The sequence below is a fragment of the Panthera pardus genome, unplaced genomic scaffold, assembly GCF_024362965.1.
Source record: "Panthera pardus isolate Hobbes unplaced genomic scaffold, ASM2436296v1 HiC_scaffold_8, whole genome shotgun sequence".
In the NCBI taxonomy this organism is placed as follows: Eukaryota; Metazoa; Chordata; class Mammalia; order Carnivora; family Felidae; genus Panthera; species Panthera pardus.
The window spans coordinates 126145357-126169192 of record NW_026527013.1 but is presented as its reverse complement, the minus strand read 5'-3'; the positions used below and the strand labels follow the sequence as shown (position 1 = coordinate 126169192).

General features: G+C 39.8%; 2 protein-coding genes across 6 annotated transcripts in view; one reads left to right on the top strand and one right to left on the bottom strand.

The window, feature by feature from the left end:
* The window catches only part of ANLN (anillin, actin binding protein), a 47184-nt gene extending 26759 nt beyond the window's left edge, over positions 1-20425 (bottom strand). For 2 of the 5 annotated variants that reach the window (XM_019418125.2, XM_019418126.2), the window contains exons 1-7: positions 20172-20422; positions 13584-13737; positions 11787-12101; positions 7230-7615; positions 5628-5856; positions 2711-2901; positions 2325-2432 (exon numbers count right to left, since the gene is read on the bottom strand). In XM_019418125.2, the coding sequence (XP_019273670.2) occupies positions 2325-2432; positions 2711-2901; positions 5628-5856; positions 7230-7615; positions 11787-12101; positions 13584-13737; positions 20172-20189 (1401 nt within the window). In that variant the 5' untranslated portion in view covers positions 20190-20422. Of the gene's footprint in view, positions 1-2324; positions 2433-2710; positions 2902-5627; positions 5857-7229; positions 7616-11786; positions 12102-13583; positions 13738-20171 lie in introns of all 5 variants that reach the window. The other 3 variants (XM_019418123.2, XM_019418127.2, XM_019418128.2) reach the window with 3 other exon arrangements.
* Positions 20141-23836, top strand: part of MATCAP2 (microtubule associated tyrosine carboxypeptidase 2) — a 74662-nt gene continuing 70966 nt past the window's right edge. Inside the window, exon 1 of the mRNA XM_019418133.2 lies at positions 20141-20255. Within this exon, the coding sequence (XP_019273678.1) occupies positions 20142-20255 (114 nt within the window). The 5' untranslated portion in view covers position 20141. The remainder of the gene's footprint in view (positions 20256-23836) is intronic.

Sequence of the window (23836 nt, the reverse complement as noted above, 5' to 3'; positions counted from 1 at the left end):
AGATGAGAAGACCGAGACGCAGACGAGTTCAGCAACTTGCACACTGGGCTAGTAACTGGCAGGGCCAGTTTACAAACCTACACATTCTTATTCCCGATGTAATTTCAGACCGTGTTGTCTCTCGAATTAGAAGAAGCTTTTGATGCACGAACACAGGGTAAACTATCGAATGCTGTGCTGCAGACCTGGCTCTCTTGTGAAGGCAGGACTTCCCTACAATATTCTGTAATAAAGGTGGTTCTCTCCCCTAGACCCTGACGGCACGAGGGACAGCCCCTCTCCAGTCTCTAACACTAATTCCAAGCTCTCAGTAATCCTCTCCTCCTGCCCCTGCTCCTCTAGGCTCACGCCCCCTGGTTATACTGCACTCACCATCCCGCCTCTCCAGTCCAACACCTGCCATCACCTGGGTGATCTCAGTAGCCTCTTACAAAAAAAAAAAAAATTATAAGCAGCAAGAGATAACTCTTTTACAAAAGTCCGAATGAAAAGGAGGCAAAGAAAGGGGGGGTAAACAGGGGTCAGGAGAGTAGTTTTGGTTTTAAGATGACAGATAAGCTTGCTTATATATGGTTGCTATATATGGATGGGAAGCATTAGCACATTCCTTCCTTCCTTCCTTCAAGGACAAATTTATTGAGCCCCTACTGTGATCCAAGCACTAAAAACACAGATAAAGATGGATAAGGTCCTTGTGGACAGTGGTGGAAAGCAAAGGTAGAACAATTACAGGAAGATAAGTATTCCAGTCGAGGTAAATACAGGATGACATGGTGAAAAAAAAAGAGGGGCCACTTAGGAAAAGGGCCAAGCAAGGATTTCCAGAGGGGACTAGAGTTTGACCTATTCCTAATGAAGTAGGAGCTCACCACAGAGATACTCTGGGCGGACAGAACAGCAAGGCAAAGGCCAAGAGATCTGAAAACGTGGATACATTTGAGAAACTGCAAATAGTCTACATGACAGGACTGAAGCACACGTGTGGAGGAGCAGTGAGGAGCCAGATTCTGAATGATTCTGGATGTCAAGCCAAGCACTTGAGACATTTTCTGATGATAGCTATGGGAAACTTTCCAGGATTTTAAGGAAGTGAATACACAAATATCTGCTTTATAAGACTATTTCCCTGGCAGCAGTGGGTAAGGTGGACAGGAAAACAGCCAGACTAGAAGCAGGGTTTTCAATACAAAGTTCTGGAAGTGATTAAGGTAACGGCAGAGGAAAACAGAGAGGACAGGCAGCTTGTGACATATTTAGAAAACATCCAATGATGTGTATGTGTTTGTGTGTGTGTCTGTGTGTGTCTGTGTGTGTGTCTGTGTGTGTGTGTGCGTGCTAGGGGAAGATATAGTAATAAGAGGAGGTGGGAAGACACAGTAATAAAAGGAAGGAGCCAAGGAAGAACTCCCAGACTGTTTTAGCTGATGAGGTATAGAACAAAGACCTAGGTGAAAACAGAGACTCCATGGAGAATATACTTCTGCAAAACAGAGAGAAATACACTAGCTAGCCAGGCCAGGAGTTCAGGAGAGAGGTGAACACAGCATAGCTAAGCACCTTAGCATTTGTGTGCTTGGCTGAAGCTAAACATGAGGACAGAGAAGAGAAGCCCCAGGGCAAATGAGGAGAAAACAGGGTTAGGTCAGAACCCTGGGAAACATGATTTGTTAATCAAGAGAACTAGTAAAACAAAATCAATTAAATAGATCTTTGTCAAAGTATACTGGTTAAATGTATAGTTCTATTTCTACTGGTACCCACTTTAAATATAATTCTATTATTTTTAGCTGAAAAGTATATCCTAATACAGTATTTTGTACAAGTAGGCAGGTAAATGAAGCAGAAAATAATTTACACTAAGGGACTTGGTTGAAGGCTGATTAATGAAATTTGACAGCAGATAATATAGGAATAAACAGAAATTTGGGACATAATTGGTGACTGAAAAGGATTATGGATAGTCTGAAAGTGTGGTATGTGGGGAGGGTATACAATCAGTACTAAAATAAGTAGATTCTGAGAAACACTTTAGAACCAGCATGTAAGTAGAATATTAAAAGAAATGTGAAATAAATTGAATGATGAGAAGTTTTAAAATTTGATTTTAGGTAGCTCATCAGTGAATACGTTAAGAGTTCCACTGAATGGGAAAACATCACAAGAGAAAAGCAGAGTTGGAATGCATGCTGAAGGAGTTTATGAGTGGAAGGTGGCACAGTAAATTGGGACGGGATAAAGAAGTGTTTTACAACCAAACAGAACCAAGTTAGATCCCAGCACTGCTTTGGTACCAGGTTCACTTTCATATTTCTTGTTTACACCACCTGTTTGGTTTCTAGTTGTTTGCTTCTCGAGCTTTCGCCTTTTTCTGCACTCCATAAATTGCCCTTGTCAAATCGGCCACGAAGACATGCTAGTTCTTTCTCACGTTCCTAAAACAATCAAAAGCTCTATTTGATACGAGAGCAATAGTATGCTTAAGAATAATACACAAACATTACTAAACTTTGCTTGTCTTCAGTTTTAAGGGTAAAAAATTCACAATATTCATGGAATACAAGACAAAGTATTTCTAACTTGAAATAAGTGATACAAAGAATCACGATGCTATTTATCTCAGTCAAAAGACTGGTATCAGAATTCATAATTGGATTTCTAGGTCCTATGTCGAGACCACATGATGAATAGTGTTAAAAGCAGTAAGCCAGACCTGCTTGAGCTGTTGTGCCAAATGAGTAGTAGATGAAGATGTGTTTTGCTTGAATAATCTTTCTTGGATGGCCCTTGTATTTGGAGTGATAATGGGGGTTCTTTGGGGTGTGCTCCGAGCAGGACTTTGTTTGCTGTGTTCTTGACAATGCTCTCCAAAGCGCTCCAGGAAAGGCTTAATTCCTGCTCCTCCTACAGAAAACACACATTTTGGAGGCCATTTAGAAGAAATAACAATTATCATTTCTATTGAAAAAGTTCTAAAATCCAGTAATGGCTCTAAAATGCTTTCATTCTATTTAGAATACTCATTGGAAAAGTAAACAGTAGGAAAATAGCTTTAAAAAAGAAATTTACCATACGATTCTATTTAATTCAAAGTCCTAAAATTTATAAGATTTTGTTCCTTAAAAAAGAAAGAAGAATTAAAAAAATTTTAAAAGATAGAGTGATGGGGCGCTCTGGTAGATTGGGTGGCTCAGTGGGTTGAGCGTACTCTCTCTCTAAAAAAAAAAGGGGGGGTGAGGTAGAATAAGAGAGCAGTGGGAGTTAGAAAACCTTTCAACTACATAATCAGAACTGGAAATAATCCTAAAGGATTGGAGATTCACAGTGTGTTTATTAATAGCACTCCCTGACCACCAAGTGCCCGAGCCATGATCACCCAACTACTTATATTTCTATAGCCCAGTGTATTTCATCTTGCTTTTAGCAAGTCTAATATACTAAAATCCAGGGATTAAATCCTTCTCTCCCAAAAGAAAAATTAGAGATCATTCACTTTATCAAGGGATGTCTTCAATCTATAAAGTCTTAAACCAGTATTCCTTTGAAATAGTATGAAGTACATTTAAAGTAGAACAAATGAGGGGCGCCTGGGTGGCTCAGTCGGTTGAGTGTCTGACTTCAGCTCAGGTCATGATCTCATGGTCCGTGAGTTCGAGCCCCACATCGGTCTCTATGCTGACAGACCTGACCCTGGAGCCTGCTTCGGAGTCTATGTCTCCCTCTCTGTCAGCCCCTCCCCCTCTTGTGCTCTGTCTCTCTCTCTCTCTCTCAAAAATAAATGTTAAAAAAAAAAAAATTTAAAGTAGAACAAATGGGGGGTGCCTGGGTGGCTCAGTTGGTTGAGCATCTGACTTTGGCTCAAGGTTCATGAGTTCTAGCCCCACATGGGGCTCTCTGCTATCAGCAGGCACTCTGCTATCAGCATAACCCACTTTGGATCCTCTGTCCCCCTTCTCTCTGCCCCTCCCTCACTTAATCTCTCTCTCTTTCTCTCTCTCCCCCCCCCACTCTCAAAATAAATAAATAAACTTTAAAAAAAGAAAAGTAGAACAAATGGGATATATACCAACCCCATCATGAAGATGATAGGGTTGTACTATATGAAAAGAGGCTTATCTCTATCAGAAATCAGCATTTTCCTACAAAAGGCCAGATAGTAAATATTTTGGGCTTTGCAGGCCCATTTGGCCACTGTCATAACTACTCAACTCTGCACTGAAGCATGAAAGCAGCCACAGACAACATGTAAATAAATGGGCATGGCTATGTTCCAATAAAACTTTATTTGCAAAAACAGGTAAAGGGCACAATCTGACCCAAGACTCCACATGTCACTTCACACCATTATCTCTAACTAAAACCACTAAGAATAGGTGTGCCTGGGTGGCTCAGTTAAGCATCTGACTTCGGCTCGGGTCATGATCTCGTGGCTCCTGAGTTTGAGCCCTGAGTCAGGCTCTGTGCTGACAGCTCAGAGCCTGAAGCCTGCTTCAGATTCTGTGTCTCCCTCTCTCTCTGCCCTCCCCTGCTCATGCGCATGTGCACACACTCTCTTTCTCACTCTCTCTGTCAAAACAAATAAACATTAAAAAAAAACATTTTAAACAAAATCCACTAAGAAGACAAAGAAACATGTAAATTAAATATCTCTGAGGCCTGATAATAAATTCTGGGCATATCCAATAGCCAAGAATAATAATAATTAAAAAAAAGTCTTCTTATCTATGCCATAAGTCTTCAGAAAATTGGGGATAACTAGTTCTATTCCATGTGGGGATTTTGCTATTGCTTCAAATTCTCATTTCAGCTCCTCTGGAAACTGACTACTGCTTTCCTAGCCCATAACGAATGGATTCCCACTGTTATCTCTCTCTACTTCTCTTTTATAATGAACTACTGTTTCCGAGAGATTGTATTTTTAAGAAGTTAAAATTTTGAACTGAAAGTCTTTCCAAAAGCAATTCTAATGGAAAAGAATATTGTTCAAAGTAAATTATATCTCTATATATTTGAACCACGCTTTTTAGTCCTGGGTTTCTCAACCAACAGCATGTGGGGGTATGCCAGAAGGTTTAAGCCCCCACAAGATAAATACGGATTTCTAGGAACATCAATTTACTATAGGGAATTTCGAACTTCCACATGTATATACTCACACACAATATAACCACATACAAATATAATTAGGAGTGGAGTCATTTGTATACACCTCATTTTCCTTTGCTATCAGGGGTATCTTCATATTTCAGTTTGGAAAGCATTGCTCTGCACACTTGGTTTTAAGAATGTTTCTCCATTATGCCCTTAAAATGTGATTTCCAGTTCTATACGCTTTGTCTCCATCAAAAAGTATGGAAGAAAGAAACTACATGGTCATTCTAGAAAAAAACCATGTCTAAGTTGTTAAAATGTAACAAGTTACATACTTTGACCAGTAACTGGACAAGTCTACACTAATGAATATTCATTCAATGAGTTAGAGCTGAATTTGAAGAAGTTCCATTTTATACATTCAGACACTTGCCATGGCAAACCACGAACATACAATTCATGACTGGACACCTAAAACGCTGAGAACAGACATTCTGAAAACAGTCAGCAGTAACTAGATTTTTAAAAAGATACATAACCTGGTGTTGCAGATTTGTCTTTAGATTGAGACTGCCGACATATTTCTCTATTTAATTCTTCTTTAGGCCCAACTGTCTGGGACACGGTTGACTTCCCAGTTGGTTTCGATACCTCTGTTTTCAGGAGACTAACAGGAGTTTTCTGAAGTAGCTCAGGATTTTGTACCTCACAATTTTTAGCTTCAGCAAGGGATACAGTAGAAGATTTCACTGGGGAAGAAGCAGCTTTCTGAAACATGATAACACTTAGGGTAAATAACAATATTCATAATATCTAAAGGTAGACTTAAAACAAGTTAAATTCTATTTGCTTAGTAGCCTTTAAGTAAACTTATGAAAAACAATTTTTCCCCCTAATAGATCAAACCATTTTGAAAGGTTTGACAAAAAATCAACTTAGAAAATGCTACTATTTGGGGTGCCTGGGTGGCTCAGCCAGTTAAATGACTCTTGATTTCAGCTCAGGTCATGATCTCACTGTTCGTGAGTTCGAGCCCCAAGTCAGTCTCCGTGCTAACAGTGCAGAGCCTGCTTGGGATTCTCTCTCCCTCTCTCTCTGCCTCTCCCCTTCTTATGCTTTCTCTTTCTCTCAAAACATGTAAAAAGAATTTAAAAAAGAAGAAAATGGTACTCTTTAAATTATAATATATAATTTAGTCTGCATAATATATTGAGGAGTAATTTCATGTAAGGGATAGGGTCACTCCCTATTTTAAAAAACAATTTCTTTTATATTATCTCACTAGCACCTTTATAAATGTTAAGCATATTAGAGCACATTGCATATTTTTGGTATTTTAATTAAGTCAGTATTAATTTAACAAAATCATATGTATTTGATGGCTAACTATAACATATTAAGTGCTTTATGCAAAGCACTTTGCTGTGGGTTTTATACACATTGTCTCATTTCATCTTCCCAATAACCCTTTCTTTCCCATTTTACAGATGGGAAAATAAGGTTTTACAAGATTAATGTCTAAAGCCACATTTTCGATTACGTGGCAGAGCTTGGGTTGAATGCAACTCTATCAAATTCCCAAACCTGGCTCTACATTTAAAAACAATGCACAGAAACATACTACTCTTTTGCTTTTCTGTTTTTTAAGATTGTTTTTGAAAGCTGTTGATGTAATTCATGTGCAAGGGAAAACTTTCAAACATTTCAAAAGAATATATGGTAAAATTATCATACCCACCCTTGACAATCTTGTTCAGCAAATGCCTTCGGAAGGCAAATTTAGCTACTAGTTTATTAAATGTCCCTTCAGAGAAATTTGATATCTTATATTTATACACATACATAAAGCATTCTGCAGAGAAAATAATTATCAGTTGCTCTCCCTGCTGACTAAGAAGAGGCTCCATCATTCCATTATTATTATATACCTTGGAATTGTATGAACTTAGTATAATTTAGTTGTCAATTACTAATTTATTTGGTATAGGCTACCAAATTTAGGATTTTTACTTTCTACGCCCCCAATTTCTAAAAATACATACAAACACCATGTATATAAGATACATACCTACACATACATACACATTATCACTCATAACCAAAAAGAAAAGGTTTCCCAAGACTGATACTGCATGACTTACCACAGAGCTGGAAACTGTAGCATCATTCAAAGATGCGCCCACGGCACTCGAGGACGGAGCTTTATTCAAAGAGGCCTCACCATCCCTTTGGGAACAGCATGCAGCTTCCTGCTTGACACTGCTGCTATTGATCCTAGCAGATGCTCCACTTGCAGAGGAAAATTTGGATAAACAAGTGGTACCAGGCTGTTCTTGTGCACTGTTTTGCTTTGCAGATGAGTAATTTACATCATCTTCCCACGAGCAAATAGTTGCGGCAAGGTTGGCCAGACGGCCCCTTCTACCAACTGGAGTTGCCGAGGCATCTGCAGGGGGTGGTTTGGGAGGCGAGGCAGCCCTTCCCTCTGATGGCATTGGTGACATGAGTGAGCTTTCGGGTATCTCGTCTGAAAATGTTTTCAGAAAAAGAGTAAGACCCATGTTCAAGAGTGACGCATATGTGTAATCCCAGGATCGCTCCACTCAGAATTTTAAGAAGAGGTTTGTAGAGGGGTGCTTGGGTGGCTCAGTGAGTTAAGCATCTAACTTCGGCCCAGATCATGATCTCACTGTTGGTGAGTTTGAGCCCTGCATCAGGCTCTCTGCTGTCAGCACAGAGCCGGCTTCAGATCCTCTGTCCCCCTGTCCCCCGCCCCATGTCCCTCCCCCATTTGCTTTCTCTCTCTCAAAAACAAATTTTAAAAAGTTTTAAAAAAATAAAGACGTTAGTAGGTTTCAGAACTAATAAAAAGCTCTCGTATGCATGAAACTACCAGCTGCTTAAATTTGACAATACCTTTTCAAATCAGAGGATACTTAATCCAAATTAAAACAAAAAGAAACCCACAACTTCTTATACCTATTTTTTTTCAATTTTTAATGGATCATGAATGCCCGAAGGTACTGTACACTTAGGTTATATTTTTAGAATTAAATCATTTTGTTACACTACTGCACAATTTAAGCTTACAGATGCCACAGGTACTTTTTGTTTTAAAAATGGAGTAAACCAGTGCTGTACAATCGAACTTCCTGCAATGATGGAGACGTTCCATATCCGTGCTATCTAGTAGAGTAACCAACCACTAGCCAGCCACATGTGGCTAGTGAGCACTTGAAATGTAGCTAGGGCAACTCAGAAACCTCATTTCATTTCATTGTAATTAATTTAAATCTTAAAAGCTACATATGGCTATTGTCTCCAGAATTGGATAGCACAGGGCTAGACAGCAGTGTTTTTCCACAGTTACTTCATTTTCCACAGTTACTTATCGATCTCACGTTAGTAATGGATAGCTGACGAAGGCCTGTACACATTCCTCCTCTGTACAAAACCTTTTTGTCTCTGCACATAATTATGCTCAAGTCGGTCTCATCTTAAAGCTAAACACAAATACCCTCTCACCAACATATACCCCTCTGCAGCTGCCCCTCTTGCCCTGCACAAATATTCTCTCACCACTCAGCTCCCTTCAACCTGCCTCTGCCTACACCACAGGCCGCAAGTTGCGTTTGCTATTGTCACTAGATGCCAGTGCACACTCTGTAGGCCTTGTGTTTCTGCTGGTGACATCATGCTCTGCTAGTTCTGTCCTTGTGCCAGATCTTCCATGGTGTCCTTGCAAATACCGACCACTTCCATTCGGCTACCACCCAAGCACCCCAAATAACGTATCTGACGTTGAGACTGCCCCAAACATGTTCCTCCTCATCATGACTTCTTCCTCCTTCTCCCTTCACCTCCTCCACCATCCAGGCATCAAGTTCCAGAGATTGTCTCCTAAATCTTACAGATCTGGCCTCTCCCCTTCACTTCCACAGGCCTTCATCCCACACGTGGACTATAACACGAGCCTTCTAACTGATCCTCCTGCTCGAGTCTCTGCCCTATTCAGTCCCTCCTCACTTCTGATGCCAGAGTGATCTCTCTACGACATTTGCCCACTTAAACTCTTCCAGTATGCCACCATCACCTCCTGGTTAAATTCCACATGCTCTGGACCCCTGCTGCTTTCTTCAAACCGATCTCTTGTTTTTCTACCAGAAAATACCTACTCTTTATGCACACAGTCTGTTTATGCTAACTCTGCTTTGTAGGCATTCTGTTGCTTCTGCCTAGGATACCTCCTCCACTGTCTGAAGCCAGTGGTCCCTCGGAGTCCAGGTTGATTGCCTCTGCCTCCTCCAGAAAGTCTTCCCTGAACCCCACCGCCCCTGCAAGACCCCTTTGCATACCTCTGTTGCTTTCCTGAGAATAAGCCCTGTCCTCTATGCAGATGACGGTTTTATTATCATGTTTTAGGAATGAGCTTACTGGCACTCTAGCTCTACTAACTGTTCTTGATCAGAAAAGAAGCTTCAGATAAGTTCTATTTTAGTATAGTTCCTCATTTAATTGGCTGCTACCCACATCCTGGATAACATTCACTAAATCATTCATCGCAAGTGCTTTATTCTCAAGTGTCAGTGCTTAGAATCAGACAGGCTATGCCTTAATGAGATTTATTTTCAAAGCTGAGGTAGGCATGTGTTAACATTTGCTTTCAAAATGTTCAAAATCACTGCTGCAATGCTTGCTGCTCTAGAATGTTGAGGGTCTTATCTGTTCTAAGCGTGGATTCTGTCACAGCCCTCTCTCCACTATCCATAAATACCTCCTACAAAACAGAAATGGGACATCCTTGTGTTTAGGAACATGTACCAGTTAGCCTCCTTGGGCACTGTAAAGCATGGTGAGCCCTGCCCACTACTAAGATAAATAGGCATAACAGACAATATGGAACATCTGTACTCTGTTACATGCCCCAAAATACCAAGTAGGTCAGGGCACCTGGGTGGCTCAGTTGGTTAAGCGGCTGACTTCAGTTCAGGTCATGGTTGCGTGCTTCGTGACTTCGAGCCCCATGTCAGGCTCTGTGCTGACAGCTCAGAGCCTGGAGCCTGCTTTGCATTCTGTGTCTCTCCCTCTCTCTGCTCCTCCCCTTCTCCCCACCCCCCAAAATAAATAAACATTAAAAAAAAAAAAAAAGCTTAAAGTCATCAGGTAAGTTATAGCAGGCAAGAGTTGAGCGCTAGAGTCAAACTACTGAGCTTGGAATTTTAGCTTCTAATTCTAGGCAGGCCTCTTGCTCTCTCCAAACCCAGTTTCCTCTTCGGTACCATGAACATAAAAGTGGGATGTATGTCATTAGATTTCTATAGGAATTAAATGCTATATTAGAACAAATAATGTTTAGAATGCCTAGCACTTTACACAGTATTTGCTCTTGAAATTACCATCACTGCCAAAAAGAATAACTTTAAATGCTCTACTGTCCAATACTTATCAAAATTTCAGACAAAAAGAATTAATATTTACGAAAGACTGCCTAAATCTGTGTAATGCATCCATTTCTTCAAGTCACTTGGTCTCAATTCTGTCTACGCATCAGAGTAACATACAGAGCTTAAAAAAAAAAAAAGACAAAAGCACACCCCAGGGCTCCACCACACTCCTGAGATTCTAATCCAACAGTCCAAATGTTTCCGTTACACGGCTCCAGGCCGAAAGCCAAAGCTAGAGGAACATTTCCTTGGGTAAGGCCCAGTTGCCAGTGAGCTGTCCACCTGTACTGTGCTGGCTCTCTTTGCAACTGTGCTTACTGAACTGAGCTTGGAGCCAGGCCGCCTGCCTACCTTGAAAAACCTTACACATTTACTACCTTCTGCAGAGTCATCTTTCAGGACCCAGGAAAGAAAGTTCTCTTGGGTCTTAGTTCCGGCCATGGTCCTGCTTTCATTGTAAACAAACACCAGTCACGTAACTGATGGTGTTTCACCTCTTTGCATGGGCTGCTAGTAAGTTCAGAACTCTGGCAAGTGAGATGGACCTTAAAGCCTGTATTTAATAAAATAATTTTACCCTTCCCTTCTTTGTTTTTCCTTCCCTTCACCCTGGAATTACCTTATTTTTCTTGTTTTGTAATGTAGTTGTTTTTGTAAGTCATCTCAAGGCTTTTTTTTTGTAAGAAGATAAGAGACAAAATAGATCATAGAACACATAATCCTGCTGCATGACGGCTGATTTGATGTGACACTCTCCATCTGAGTATGAGCCCAGGTCACTTCACTGGGTCCCAGCACCTTAGCGTAACATGCTTTATAGGTGCTCAATAAGTGTGTAAGTGTTCTCTCCCCTCTATTAAATAGTACTGCATACTTTAGCCACTCAAATTTATTTAGTTAATCCATCAAATGGGATTTCTTGCATATAGAGCTGAAGATCAGCAAGGCTAATAATGCCAAGGTAAGTTTGTTCTCTATTGTTTTTAATTGAAAATATAAGATGATTCTGTCATAAGACCACGCTTTTGTGAGCTGGTCTAAGAACCTCATCAGCACCCACTTCAATGAGAACACAACCAACTTATAAATATGCTATTGATATACAAACCATTTGTAGGCAACGGATACTCAGGAGATAGATAAAACAGAAGCGTTTATCTTTCATGTGTTAACCAATAAATCAGATTTTCAACCTACCAAGTTGAGTCTTCTTGAAACAGATTTGAAGGACCATGCCATCCCTCTAATTCATACCTGTCATGTCATTATTATCCCAATGGCGCCGCTGCTCCGCCAGTCTTTGCATTCGTGTTTTCACTGAAGAGCCTGCCCTCGCTTCCAGTCTTGAGTTAAGCCCTGTCCTCACACCCGGCAGCGGTGCCGGGACAGCCTCGGCATCACTGACAGGAGCTGGCGTCTGTGGCTGCGCCCGAGGAGGCAGAGGACTTGGAGGACAGGCTTTTGCAGAAGCTGACTCCACTGGCTTTTCATTTTCCAAGTTAGAAACTTCTACTTCAGCGTTGTCAGAACAGCGTTTTTTTGATGGTGATGGTTTTGTACAAGATTTCTCTAGATTAAAAAGGACACCCCCCCAAAAAAAACATTCAGAAGTCTGCAATTTCTCATAGCCTAAACAACTTGCAGTAGGTATGTGACAAATTATTTTAAAAACATCATGTTTCTCTAGACTCTTTAAATGATTTTCCTTGCAACAAGAAATATGTAAAATTCTACTTTTAGTGACTTAGAAATCTGATATGAAAGATTTCTTTTTCAGCAAACATATAATTTCTAGTTTAAAACACCTAAATAAAAAGATGTTCAAATAATATTCTCCAGACATATGCCTGATACTTTATGTAGTCTTAAGACGCTAGGAAATAAAAAGTGCATACACATATAATAAGCAAATGTTTTGAATGATTTCAAAGATCACACAGCCCAATTACCTCATTTTTAGATAAGGAAAACCAAACGCAGAGCAATGATGTTACCTGCCTAAAGCAACACAGCTAAGGGTAGAAACAGGCTTTCTGTTTTTAAAACAATCTTTCGTGAACCATACCATATACATGCAGTATATCATACACACAATATATATATACAATATATACCATGTATGTCTGATATATAGGTCACATATGTGTAACATATATACCATGCATGTGTAACAAATCACATGTGTAATATGTATACCATATATATGTGATATATATGGTATTCCTTCCTTCAAAATGTATAAACATATGAAAATAAATTCCTATTCTATGGTTAGCTTACAAAGTTAACCGTGAGCCTGCTCCATGCCCCCATCTCTTGTACTATTGATTTTGCCTTCTGTAATGCTCTTTTTCTATTTGTATTTTTAAATTTATACTAAGGAAAATTATTATCTCCAGACTATTCCACACTCTAGGAAAACACTAAAGCAGCCAGCTTACTGATGCAGGCTGGGGATGCCAGGATTTAGGAAAGAATAAGTTAAATTTCCAGGTGAGTTTAGGTTTGTTTATTTGTGTGTATTTATTTGTTTTTGTTTAATTCACTGGTTCTTAAATTAACAACCTATACATCGAGCCTAGCTCTAGAGAGCTGGTTCAACTGACAGAGGATGAGAATACTCACTAAATATCAAGCATCTGCGAGCAGGTAAGCCTTTCGCTGCCCTACTCATGCCAAAGACACTATCTGAACTGGGTGGTCAGCTATTCTGGCATCGTTGGGGTGGATAAAGTCCATGCCACCACTGTGTAATTAAGTGTTCCCCTGCTCCTTTACTTTTCTTCCCTTGGGGGTTTTAAATAACCTTAGATTGAGGAAAATAAAATTCAACCAATTAATTTGAAGTATTTATTAGATACTCTGCTCTGGCCTGGTAGTTCTAGGCCTAATATAACAGACCTAAAATAGAATAGAAGGCTGATCTTTCCCCAGAGGCTATTATATATTTGTCTCCCAAAGACCTTGGTTTTTCTACATGCGCAATAAAATGTTTGGGGCTGATCTCCTTTAAAAGATGCAAATTTTACTTTTCCCCACAAAGTCTTTTACCTTCACTACCAGGTAGAGGCTGTTGGTTACTTGCTTCAGTAAGTGGCTCTCTGGTTCTCTTAGCATGCATGGCAGACCTTGCTGCTGCTGTGGGCCTCTCAGCCATCTTTCTCTGAAGATTCTCTCGCCTGGCACGGGTTCGTTCAAGCAGTTTCTACATATATAATATATCAACATTAAAACACAAGTTTAGTCAAAAGTTCACAAAACTTGAGGCACCTTCTAAAATCACTAATTGCCATGTAGGATAACAGTTAAATACATTTCAAAAATGGGATCCTAAGTAATTAAGTCAAAATTCACCAAAGAAGCACCCCAATGTCAAAATTATTACAGGGGTGCCTGGGTGGCTCGGTCAGATAAGTGTCCAACTCCTGATTTCAGCTCAGGTCACGATCTCATGGTTCATGAGTTTGAGCCCCACGTCAAGCTCCGCATTGACATTGCAGGGCCTCCTTGAGATTCTCTCTTTCTCTCCCTCTCTCTCTGCCCCTCCCCTGCCTGCTCTCTCTCTCTCTCTCTCAAAAATAAACACTAATTTTTTTTTAACTATTACAGGTGTAATATGAATAAAATGTGTAAAGTTGGTTTATGAGATTTAAAATAACCAGAAATTTTTTCTGCTTTTCATCAAAAGGTAGAATCTATTTCCATACCCTCAAACTGGGCTGGCCTTATGATTTACTTTGACCAACAGAATGTGGCAGAAGTGATACGGCATGACTTCCAACCACAGGCCTCAGAGGTCTTGCGGTTTCTCTTTGCACTCTCTTGGAACGGTGCCATGAGGTGTAGAGACACCTGCCCAAGACTGCACAAGCCTGCTAGAGACACCTGGCCCAGCTGAGAGCTGGCATCAACCACCGGACCGATGAGTAAGGCCACATTAGAGCATCCAGTCCCAGCTAATTTGCCAGATCACTGCAGACTCCTGTATGACCGCTGGGGACACCACCAGAAGCACAGCCTAGCTGAGCCCAACACAAATTGCTGAGCCACTGAATCAGGAACTAACGTGGTGGTTGTTTTAAGCACTTTGGTACGGAGAATAACAGTCCCCAAAGATGTTCATTTCCTAATTCCCTGAACCTGTGAATGTATTACTTTACTTGACAAAAGGGGCTTGGCGGATGTGATGAAGAATCTTGAGATGAAAAGATTATCCTGCATTACTTAGGTGGGCCTAATGTAATCACAATTGTCCTTCTGAGAGAAAAGTCAGGAAGGTCAGAGAAGATGTGACAACAGAAGCAGAGCTTGGAGTGATGTGATTGGTGGCTCTGGAGATAGAGGAAGGGGCTACAAGCCAAAAAATGCAGGTGGCCTCTAGAAGTTAGAAAAGGTAAGGAAACAGATTCTCCTCTAGAGCCTCCAGAAGGAACACAATCCTGCCAACACCTTGATCTTAACCCTGTAAAATCCATCAGCCTTATGATCTTCAGAAAATAATAACTACATGTGATTTTAAGCCACTAAGAGTATGATAATTTGTTACAGCAACAAAGCTAATACAGCCACTAAGATTTGGTATAATGGTAAACAGCAAGAGATAATGGACATATTTACTTCTTTGAAAACCTGACATTTCCTAAGATGACAGGAAAAAAAAAAAAAGCCAAGCTAAAAAAATCCCACATTTTATTTAATTGAATATCAATACATAATAAAATAATCTTGAGTTGATATCTTAACCATTCCATAAAATCAGGATTACTCTTTTCTTACCCTGAATCAATTAATGCTTCTATTTGAAACAGTGTAGTTGAACAAACACAAGATCCTATAAAACAATTCTTTCTCTTTCAAAAGTATACAACTAAAGGAGATATGAGAATTATTGGCTGGAGTTTATACACTGCCCTGCACACACAGATACAGTAGTTAACACAGACTAAGGAATTACACTCCCATTTGACCTTTTTAATTGCTTAATTAAAAATAGAATAATTATTCTTTAAAATTCCTCTGAGTGGGGCGCCTGGGTGGCTCAGTTGCTTAAGTGCCGAGCTTTGGCTCAGGTCATGATCTCAGTTAGTGAGTTTGAACCCCGTGTTGGTCTCTGTGCTGACAGCTCAGAGCCTGGAGCCTGCTTCAGATTCTCTATTTCCCTGTCTCTCTACCCCTACCCCACTCATGTTCTCTCTCTCTCTCTCTCTCAAAAATAAATAAACATTAAAAAAGATTAAAATTCCTCTGAATGTGCAAAAGAAATGGAGCTAAATTTAGAGGAAGGCACAACTCTCCACTTTTCTTAGGAATGATTTCTCATTCAAAGAGTGACACTAAATCTAAATGCTATATCACTGAAAGTAATTTATGAACCAAATGCCTTCCAAAACACAAGACATTTACCCTTTAAATAAAAGTCTTCAACAAACTCAAAAGCAGTATTGTTACACCAATTCATATATATATATATATATATTTTCCCCCCTAATAAAATATATCACTACCCAGATAAAAAAACTAGCCTAATTTTCTTCGTTCATGTACATGTTCACATTCCATTCCTGTCAGTTAGAATACTTGTGAGTCAGTGTATTTTCAGTTACTATGAGCAAGAGGTTGGTCACAAAAGAATGCAGCTCTGCCATTCAAACATATACAAGTACTCTATTGTCTACATTAGATTCAAAGATTTCAAAATCTATTAAGATAGGTAAGCAGAAGTTCCCTAATCTATAAAATAAAGGTCAAAGATTAATTTAAAAGAAATGTATCTAAGGGACAAAAACTCAACAGCTCAACAAATCTAAGTCCCTATAATAATGCATCAGGAATCCAAGGGTTCTTTATTTATAAAGTATATTCCTTCAAATATCACACCTTCTGCTTTAAATAATAAAGGCATTTAAAAAAACTGCAATAACTAACGAAACCAGGAAATAAGACATTCCATGTGGATGAATGTAAAATAACTAAAGCTTACAGTCCTTAAGCAATTTCTGCCACACATACACCTCAAATCATTAGACAAAAATCTTTTTAGGAGGTATTGCTTATTTCCCTGCCTTCTTAAACAAGAGGCTCAATATAAACTAACTCATTATTTTCAATATGCTCTAGCAGCATCCTTTCCGAGATCAATACAGAGATTTTCATTTAATTCTGAAAAATAAGAGAAATTCCATTCAGACTAGTAACAGCATGTTCATTTATTTATTGCACAAGAGAAGATGTTTTACAGAGTATTTTAACTGTAGCTTTTCTCTTTTAAGGGTCCTACACAGAAAGCTCTGACTCAGCACGGCCAGCCATGGGGTTCCCTATGACGGTCTTAGGGAATGGCCATCCCCCATGAGATCTTCAAACTAAGAGGCTAACGCTAATGTTATGAGCATTAAGTTTATGGTTTTACATTCACCTAATGGCAAGCACAACAGCACCAATATTTATGTAAGTACTTTCAGTGTCTGCACACAAAATCTCATTTCATTTTCAAAATTTTGCTTGGCAGGTTCTGTTTTTACTACTGTTTTCACAGATGAAGAAACCCAGGCACAGGTTAAAAAACAAGCCATAAGTCTCATAGCTAAGTGGTAAGGCAGGATTCAAACCTAGACTCCAGAGTTTGAGCTCTTAACCACTTGGCTATAAACTCTCTTTTGATTAAACCCAATGACTCTTTTTTAAGAACTTATTGTCAGGAGCACTAACTTCATATCAACATAACTTTCTAAATGTTATCAGCTGATCATAATAATAAACAATAAACATCTGCCTTAACTGCTTGTTCATCCATGAACCAAGATGGCTTCTTTATTTCTGGTTCTTCCAGGAAGAATATAGAAAGATATTGCCCTGTGGACCCTGCCTAGATCCTGATTCAAACAAACTGCAAAACCGTGACACTTAAGGAAATCTGAATATTGACAGAATATTTGATATTAAGGAATTGTTGATTTTTTAGGTATGATAATGGCACTATGATTTTTTTAAGTCCTTAGTGTTTAATGATAAATACTGAAGTATATATATATATATGTGTATATATATATATATATATATGGGTATATATATATATATATATATATATATATATACCCATATATATGTGTGTGTGTGTGTGTGTGTATGAAATTATATAATCTCTAGAATTTGCTTCCAAATAATTCAGTGGGAGGGATTAGAGGGGAGTACAGTGAAACAATACGGTCATGTGTTGCTGGGTGATGAATCCATGAGGAATCATTACACTTGAGTAATTTGAAATTTTCTACAAGAAAGCAAAGAATATGGCTAAAATGTTCTAATAGTTACTGTTGTACATAGTTATTTGTTTGTAAAATAATTTGCACTGAATGGCTCTCTTTATTATTTCAGCAGAATGTTATTGGATGTGCTTGATGTTAGGATGTGCTTGATGTTTCAGAGGGAAACATCCCTCTGAATAGGAAAGAACAGGCCTGCATTCATGAAGCTCACATTCTGGCAAGGAAATATATTCAACAGGTAAGAACAGTGCAGGGAGAGCACTGCAAAAGGTGATCTGCCCCCTGAAGAAGGGAAATCCAAGTCCGAGCTGGAGGTTACATCAGTTTGCCAGGTGGAAGAGACAGGGAGAGGAAGAGTGTGCCAAACAGCACTGGTGACAGCAGGGAGAAGCAATGCACAACAGCCTTGTTTAAGAAAAGAAACTTTAGGATGGTTGTGGCTTTCTCAACCAGAGTTATCAAGAGAATTAGCCCTAATGCCCTGACATGAATGTAATGAATTAACATTTCTCCTATGCTTATAGGATGGCATGGTGATGAATCACCTTTGGGAAAATTAACAAAATAGACTCTCAAATCATTTTCTGTGTTCTGTGGTTCTGATAAAGAACTCTGGTTGAGAAAGTCATTTTAACTTAGTTTCAGTCCTTTTCAGACAAAGAACTGCACCAGTTCACTTCCCTGTGCAAGAATGTTATGAATGCTATAATTAAGCACCTACTCCCTGAAACCATTTCAAATAGTTCCCTCATTACCAATTAAGGAAAACAGTCAAAGCTGTTTATTCCAACTGCAACTGATCTGACTTTTCATAATATAAACCATACACGTTTCTGAGCACACTCTAAAACAAAAGGTTTGTTTCAAATAAAAGTTTCTTTCAACTGAAATTTGCACTAGCTTAAGAAAGGCATTGTTAAGTAAAATGAAGTACAATTTTCAGCCAACATTCAAAATGCTTTGTTCCTGTCAGTTACTTAGGAGACTAACAGGAATATTCAAGACACATAGGGCTAATTTTTTAAGGAAGACTATTCTAGACTACTAACATAAAATAATCTATCCTTTTTAACTTCAAAGTACGAGAAAAATACATGCTGCATGATCAGCCTTATTTTTTAAGGCTAATACAAAAATGTGTTCTGGGTTTTCTGCAGATCTTTAAGTAAGTTTAACAAATTAATGTGTTTTCCCTAGATGATTGAGAATTTGAAACAAAAATAAATACTGTTATGTTTGAATACAAGTAAACTGTAATTGTTGAAACTATCTTAAGATTTATGGAATTGTAAATATAGGTTCCCCCCAAAAAAGTATTTCTACTCTCCATAGCATTTAAGTTTTGAATCTAGTGTAGAGACATCTTTAGGCCCACTCTGCAGCAACTCAAAAAAAATAGCAGTTTGAAACTTGCACAACCTAAAGGAACAGGAACTGTCCTGTAAGAAAAGGGAGTGGACAAGTGGTCTACACTGAACTGCTGAGTGTGTCCATGTACATTCTTAACAAGATTGACCAAAGCTAGAGAAATAATTGACACATGATGTAATTAATCCATATTCAATTTCCAAAGGACAAAAGAGAAGTTAAAAACTATCACTGTAATGTTAGGCTCCATAAACACACACAAAGAGGTTTATTTCTTTACTCTGGTTTTTTACATTGTCGGCTATTAATTTTGTTTGTATATATTCGGCCAGTACTTTTTCCTTTCCATTCAAGTGTCAATCTCGGGGATTAAATTTCTTCCCTATTTAGCTGAGCAATCAAATCTGAAGAATGTATTCACTTTATAGGAACGGATGCAATGGTTTCAGTATTGGCTTATTTAACATTTTGCCGTCATTTCATTAACAGGATCTTTTACATGCATAACACCTCTGCGGGCGACCTGAACCCCGCAAATCACATTCCATTTGCAGGCGGCGACTGCACACAGCACTGAGTCATTCAGGCACCCGACTCCACCCTACACCTTATCCTCGCTTTCCCTTCCAGCAGGACCAGTTCCGCCCAGGCCCCAACCTCACTCTCGGAAGGGACGGGGCTCCACTTCACAGGGCGTTACAACAATCGGGGCTGGCAGAGGGCTTTTCGGTAACGCCTAAAAGGACAGACTCAAAACGTCCCTCCCTGAGCTTCACTGCCGGACAGCAATAAGTAAAATTCGGACGAACAGCAGCCGCAGAGTAGGCGACGTGCGCCCTCCAGCCGCTTCTCTCCCACGGTTCTCCCAGCCGCGCCCCGAACACACACGCTGCGCAAGCGCGCGCACGCGCCCTCGGCCCGGTGGGCCCAGAGGTCCGCAGAAGGTGGGAAGGGTGGGTAGGGGCCGAGAGCCGGGATGGCAGGCTGCGCCCGCAAATTTTCTCACCTCGGTAAACGGGTCCATCGCCCCGGAGTTCGCGTGTTGATTGCGAGACGACGGAAACGGTGGTTCAAATTCAGAAAAAGAAAAGTGAGTCCCGATTCAGTGTGTCACTTGAAGAGAACCAGAAGGCCGTGGCTGGGAGAACTCTCCCAAACTACTCTCCTCTATCCCTCAGCCTCCAGTGTCAGATTCGGCCTCCTGCGGCCGTTCAAATTTGAATTTCAGCGCCCGTACAGCGCGCCTGCGCGCGGGGCGGAGAGGACACGCCTCGGCCCGCCCCGGCTCTCCGTCACGTGGCTTTGACGGGCGCGGAGGTTCCCATGGGTGGCTGGCTTTTTCTCAGTCACACCCCAGCCCTGGAGGCCGGGATGCGGCAGGAGGTGCGGCTCCGCTCTGGCCGTTCTCCAGCCGCCTCGGGACCGAAGCCCCACCCCCAACGCTCGCACAAGCCACCCTGTTTAAGCTGATCTCTTGGAACCCGTGGTACTTGGACTTTCTTGCCTTCCTTCCTTCTTTAATATAGGATTAAGAGCCCTTGTGTTTGAAATCCCACTGCCCTTTTGGCCTTCTGTAGCTTTCTTTCCTCTCGCCTTCACGTCACCCTGATGGAGACTGCAAGCTTGCCCTCATGAGGGCCCTCCCTAGTGGGTCCTCGAACACTTGGGGCTAATGATCAGTGACCCACCCACCTGGGGCCCTGAAGACCTTTCTTATTGGGAAAATAACATTAACAGACTGTGTGTGAGAAGTTCATACACAGAACTCCTGTCTGCCTTCCTATTTGTTTCTTTAGAGCAGGCATGATCTCGAAGAGGGGCAGAGGGAGACAGAAATCTTGAGGCTCCATACTCAATGGAGAGCCAGACATAGGCGCTGGACCTTAAAACCCTGGGATCTGACCTGAGCAGAAATCAAGACCCAGATGCTCAATCTCAATCGTCTGAGCCACCCAGTAGCTTCCTATTTTAAATTCCATCTAAATTTATACAGTGTTAGAGCTGGAAGGATTGAGAAGGCATCCACCTTAATCCTTTTACAGCCAAGAGCAAGGAAACCCTGAGACAAGTAACTCTTGTCCAGGAGAAATGAAAATCCCATTCTCAGCCCATGGTACCCTTTCCACCAGGAGATCAAACTGTGTCTCAACAATTAATCTTTACAGATTACTCAGAATTGTAAAATACGTTATATAATTACTGTATCAGATTCCTTTCTTATTTAGCAAGTCTGCTCAAGGGCTTGTGAAGACAACAGTTCTCGACTTGTTCAGCTGAAAAGCAACACCATGTAGATTACGGAGTCATTTACAGAGTGACTGCCTAAAGGCTGACCAAACCAAAACTATTCCTTCCAAGTTAGATGTTTTGGTATATTTAATAACACTTCCATCTTAGCATTCAGTAGACATTACAAACAGTATTTCACTAATAATCTCTCTGATTTGAATTTTGATGGTATAGGTTGCAGTAAAAAGAATTCTGAGTGTAGAGTAGGAAGAAATTGCTTGGGGTCTTGGCTCCTATAGGACCATGTGATCTTAGGCAAATCATTTAACCCAGTATTTTTTTAAACCTTTTTGGGAAGTAATGGGCCTTTTAAAAATACAAGTAAAGCTGACCCTCTACCTAGAAAAATGACCATTTAATCATAAAGTATTTGACATAGAATTTCGTGAACCTCATGGTCACCAAGTTAGCAACTCTTTTTAAATTATTTTAAATGTTTATTTATTTTTGAGAGAGAACCTGCATGCACACGTGTGAGTGGGGGAGGGGCAGAGAGAAAGGGAGACACAGAGTCCGTTGCAGGGTCCAAACTCTGAGCTGTCATCACAAAGCCCAACCAGGGGCTGGAACCCATGAACCATGAGATCATGACCTGAGCTAAAATCCTGCACTTAATCGACTTAGCCACCCAGGCGCCCTTCCAAGTTAGTAACTTCTGCTTTAGCCTCTCTGGATTTTGATTTACTCATCTGTAAAACAGGAATAATCAACTGCGCTGCCTTCCTCAGAGTTGTCAGGAAGATCAGATGAAAATTAAATTGAGAGTTCCAAAAGTATTCTGTAATAATACTGTAATAAACACCACCCAAGTGTTTAGTGTATCAAATTATTAATATTTAACTCCAAATATGCTACTTATGCTCCAAAGTAAAAATGTTTGAATTTTTCTCACTGCTCAACAGGAAAGGGGTGTGTGTGTGTGTGTGTGTGTGTGTGTGTTGGAGAGGAGGGAGAAGAGTGTGTGGTTTAAACAACATTGGAAAAGAAGTCATTAGAAATTTACGTAGTCTTTGTGCCTTCCAGCCTTGGCTTCTGTGAGGCTTAGATTCTTTATAACCAGATTCTAGTCAAGACTAAAAAAGATGCATAAAGCACATAGTGCAATATAACTACTCCAAATATTAGTTTATCTTTCTTCATGTCTTTTAATCTTTACACTGATGACAGTTGATGATGACAGCAACCACCACAATAGTTACAACTTGTTAAACACCTACCAGCTACCAGAAGTTGTGCTAGATACTCAAGTCTACTCTTCCTAGAGTACAGCGACTGTTACCTGACATGTCACCTTTTTTCCATTCTTACCCCCTGGTAGTTCATTCTTCAGTTTATAAGCTAGAATTACTTTTCTTCTTTTAAAACTTGTGTTATAAAATATTTCCAGTTTACAAAAAAGTAATGAATAAAACAGATGACTATGTACCCACCACCTAGCTTAAAGAAATAAATAATCCTATACTTGAAGTCTCCTGTGTGTCCCTTCTTAATTCCATTCACGTTTCGCTCCCCAGGGACAAAACTATCCTGATTTTAATGTTTTTCATTCCCATGAAATGTATGTACTTTTATTATATCTACATATATATCCATAACAATATATTGTTTTACATAAATTTTTTAACTATATCTTTCTGCAATTGTTTTTTTTCTGCTCAGTATCCTTTTTATGAAATTCATGTCAGTAATAGCTGCACTTCATTGATTTTCACTGCTGTATTATATTGTATGAATATACTTGCAATTTGTGTATCCATTATCCTGTTAATGGATGTTTAGCTCATTTCAAATATTTCATCCCAAAGATTCTATGATGCCATAAATATTTTTTAATGTTGTATTTTTATTTATTTTTGAGAGAGAGAGAGCTGGGGAAGGTCAGAGAGAGAGGGAGACAGAGAATCTCAGCGCAGAGCCCAATGCAGGGCTTGATCTCATGAACCATGAGATCATGACCTGAGCTGAAATCAAGAGTCAAACACTTGACTGAACCACCCATGCACCACAATGCCATAAATTTTTTATGTCTCCTTATATACACATGCAAAATTTTATCTAGAGTAATATACCTAGGAATTAGAGGATCATTTCGATAAATGTTTCAATATTATTGCCAGATATTAAAAATAAATTACTGTTCAAAATTATTGTCACAATTTTTAACTTCAGTCAGCAGTGCATGAGCATGCCTACTACTGCAGGGCCTCCCTAACTGTCAGATACTTTTTAGATTTTGCCATTCTAGTCTGTATTCACTTTTCCTATCACTCCTGATCTTGACCATTATTTCATGTGTTTCTTGGCTTTTCAGTTTTCCTTTTCTGTGAATTTCAACTCTATGTCCTTTGCCATGCAGCTATTTGATTTTTTCTTGTTGATTCA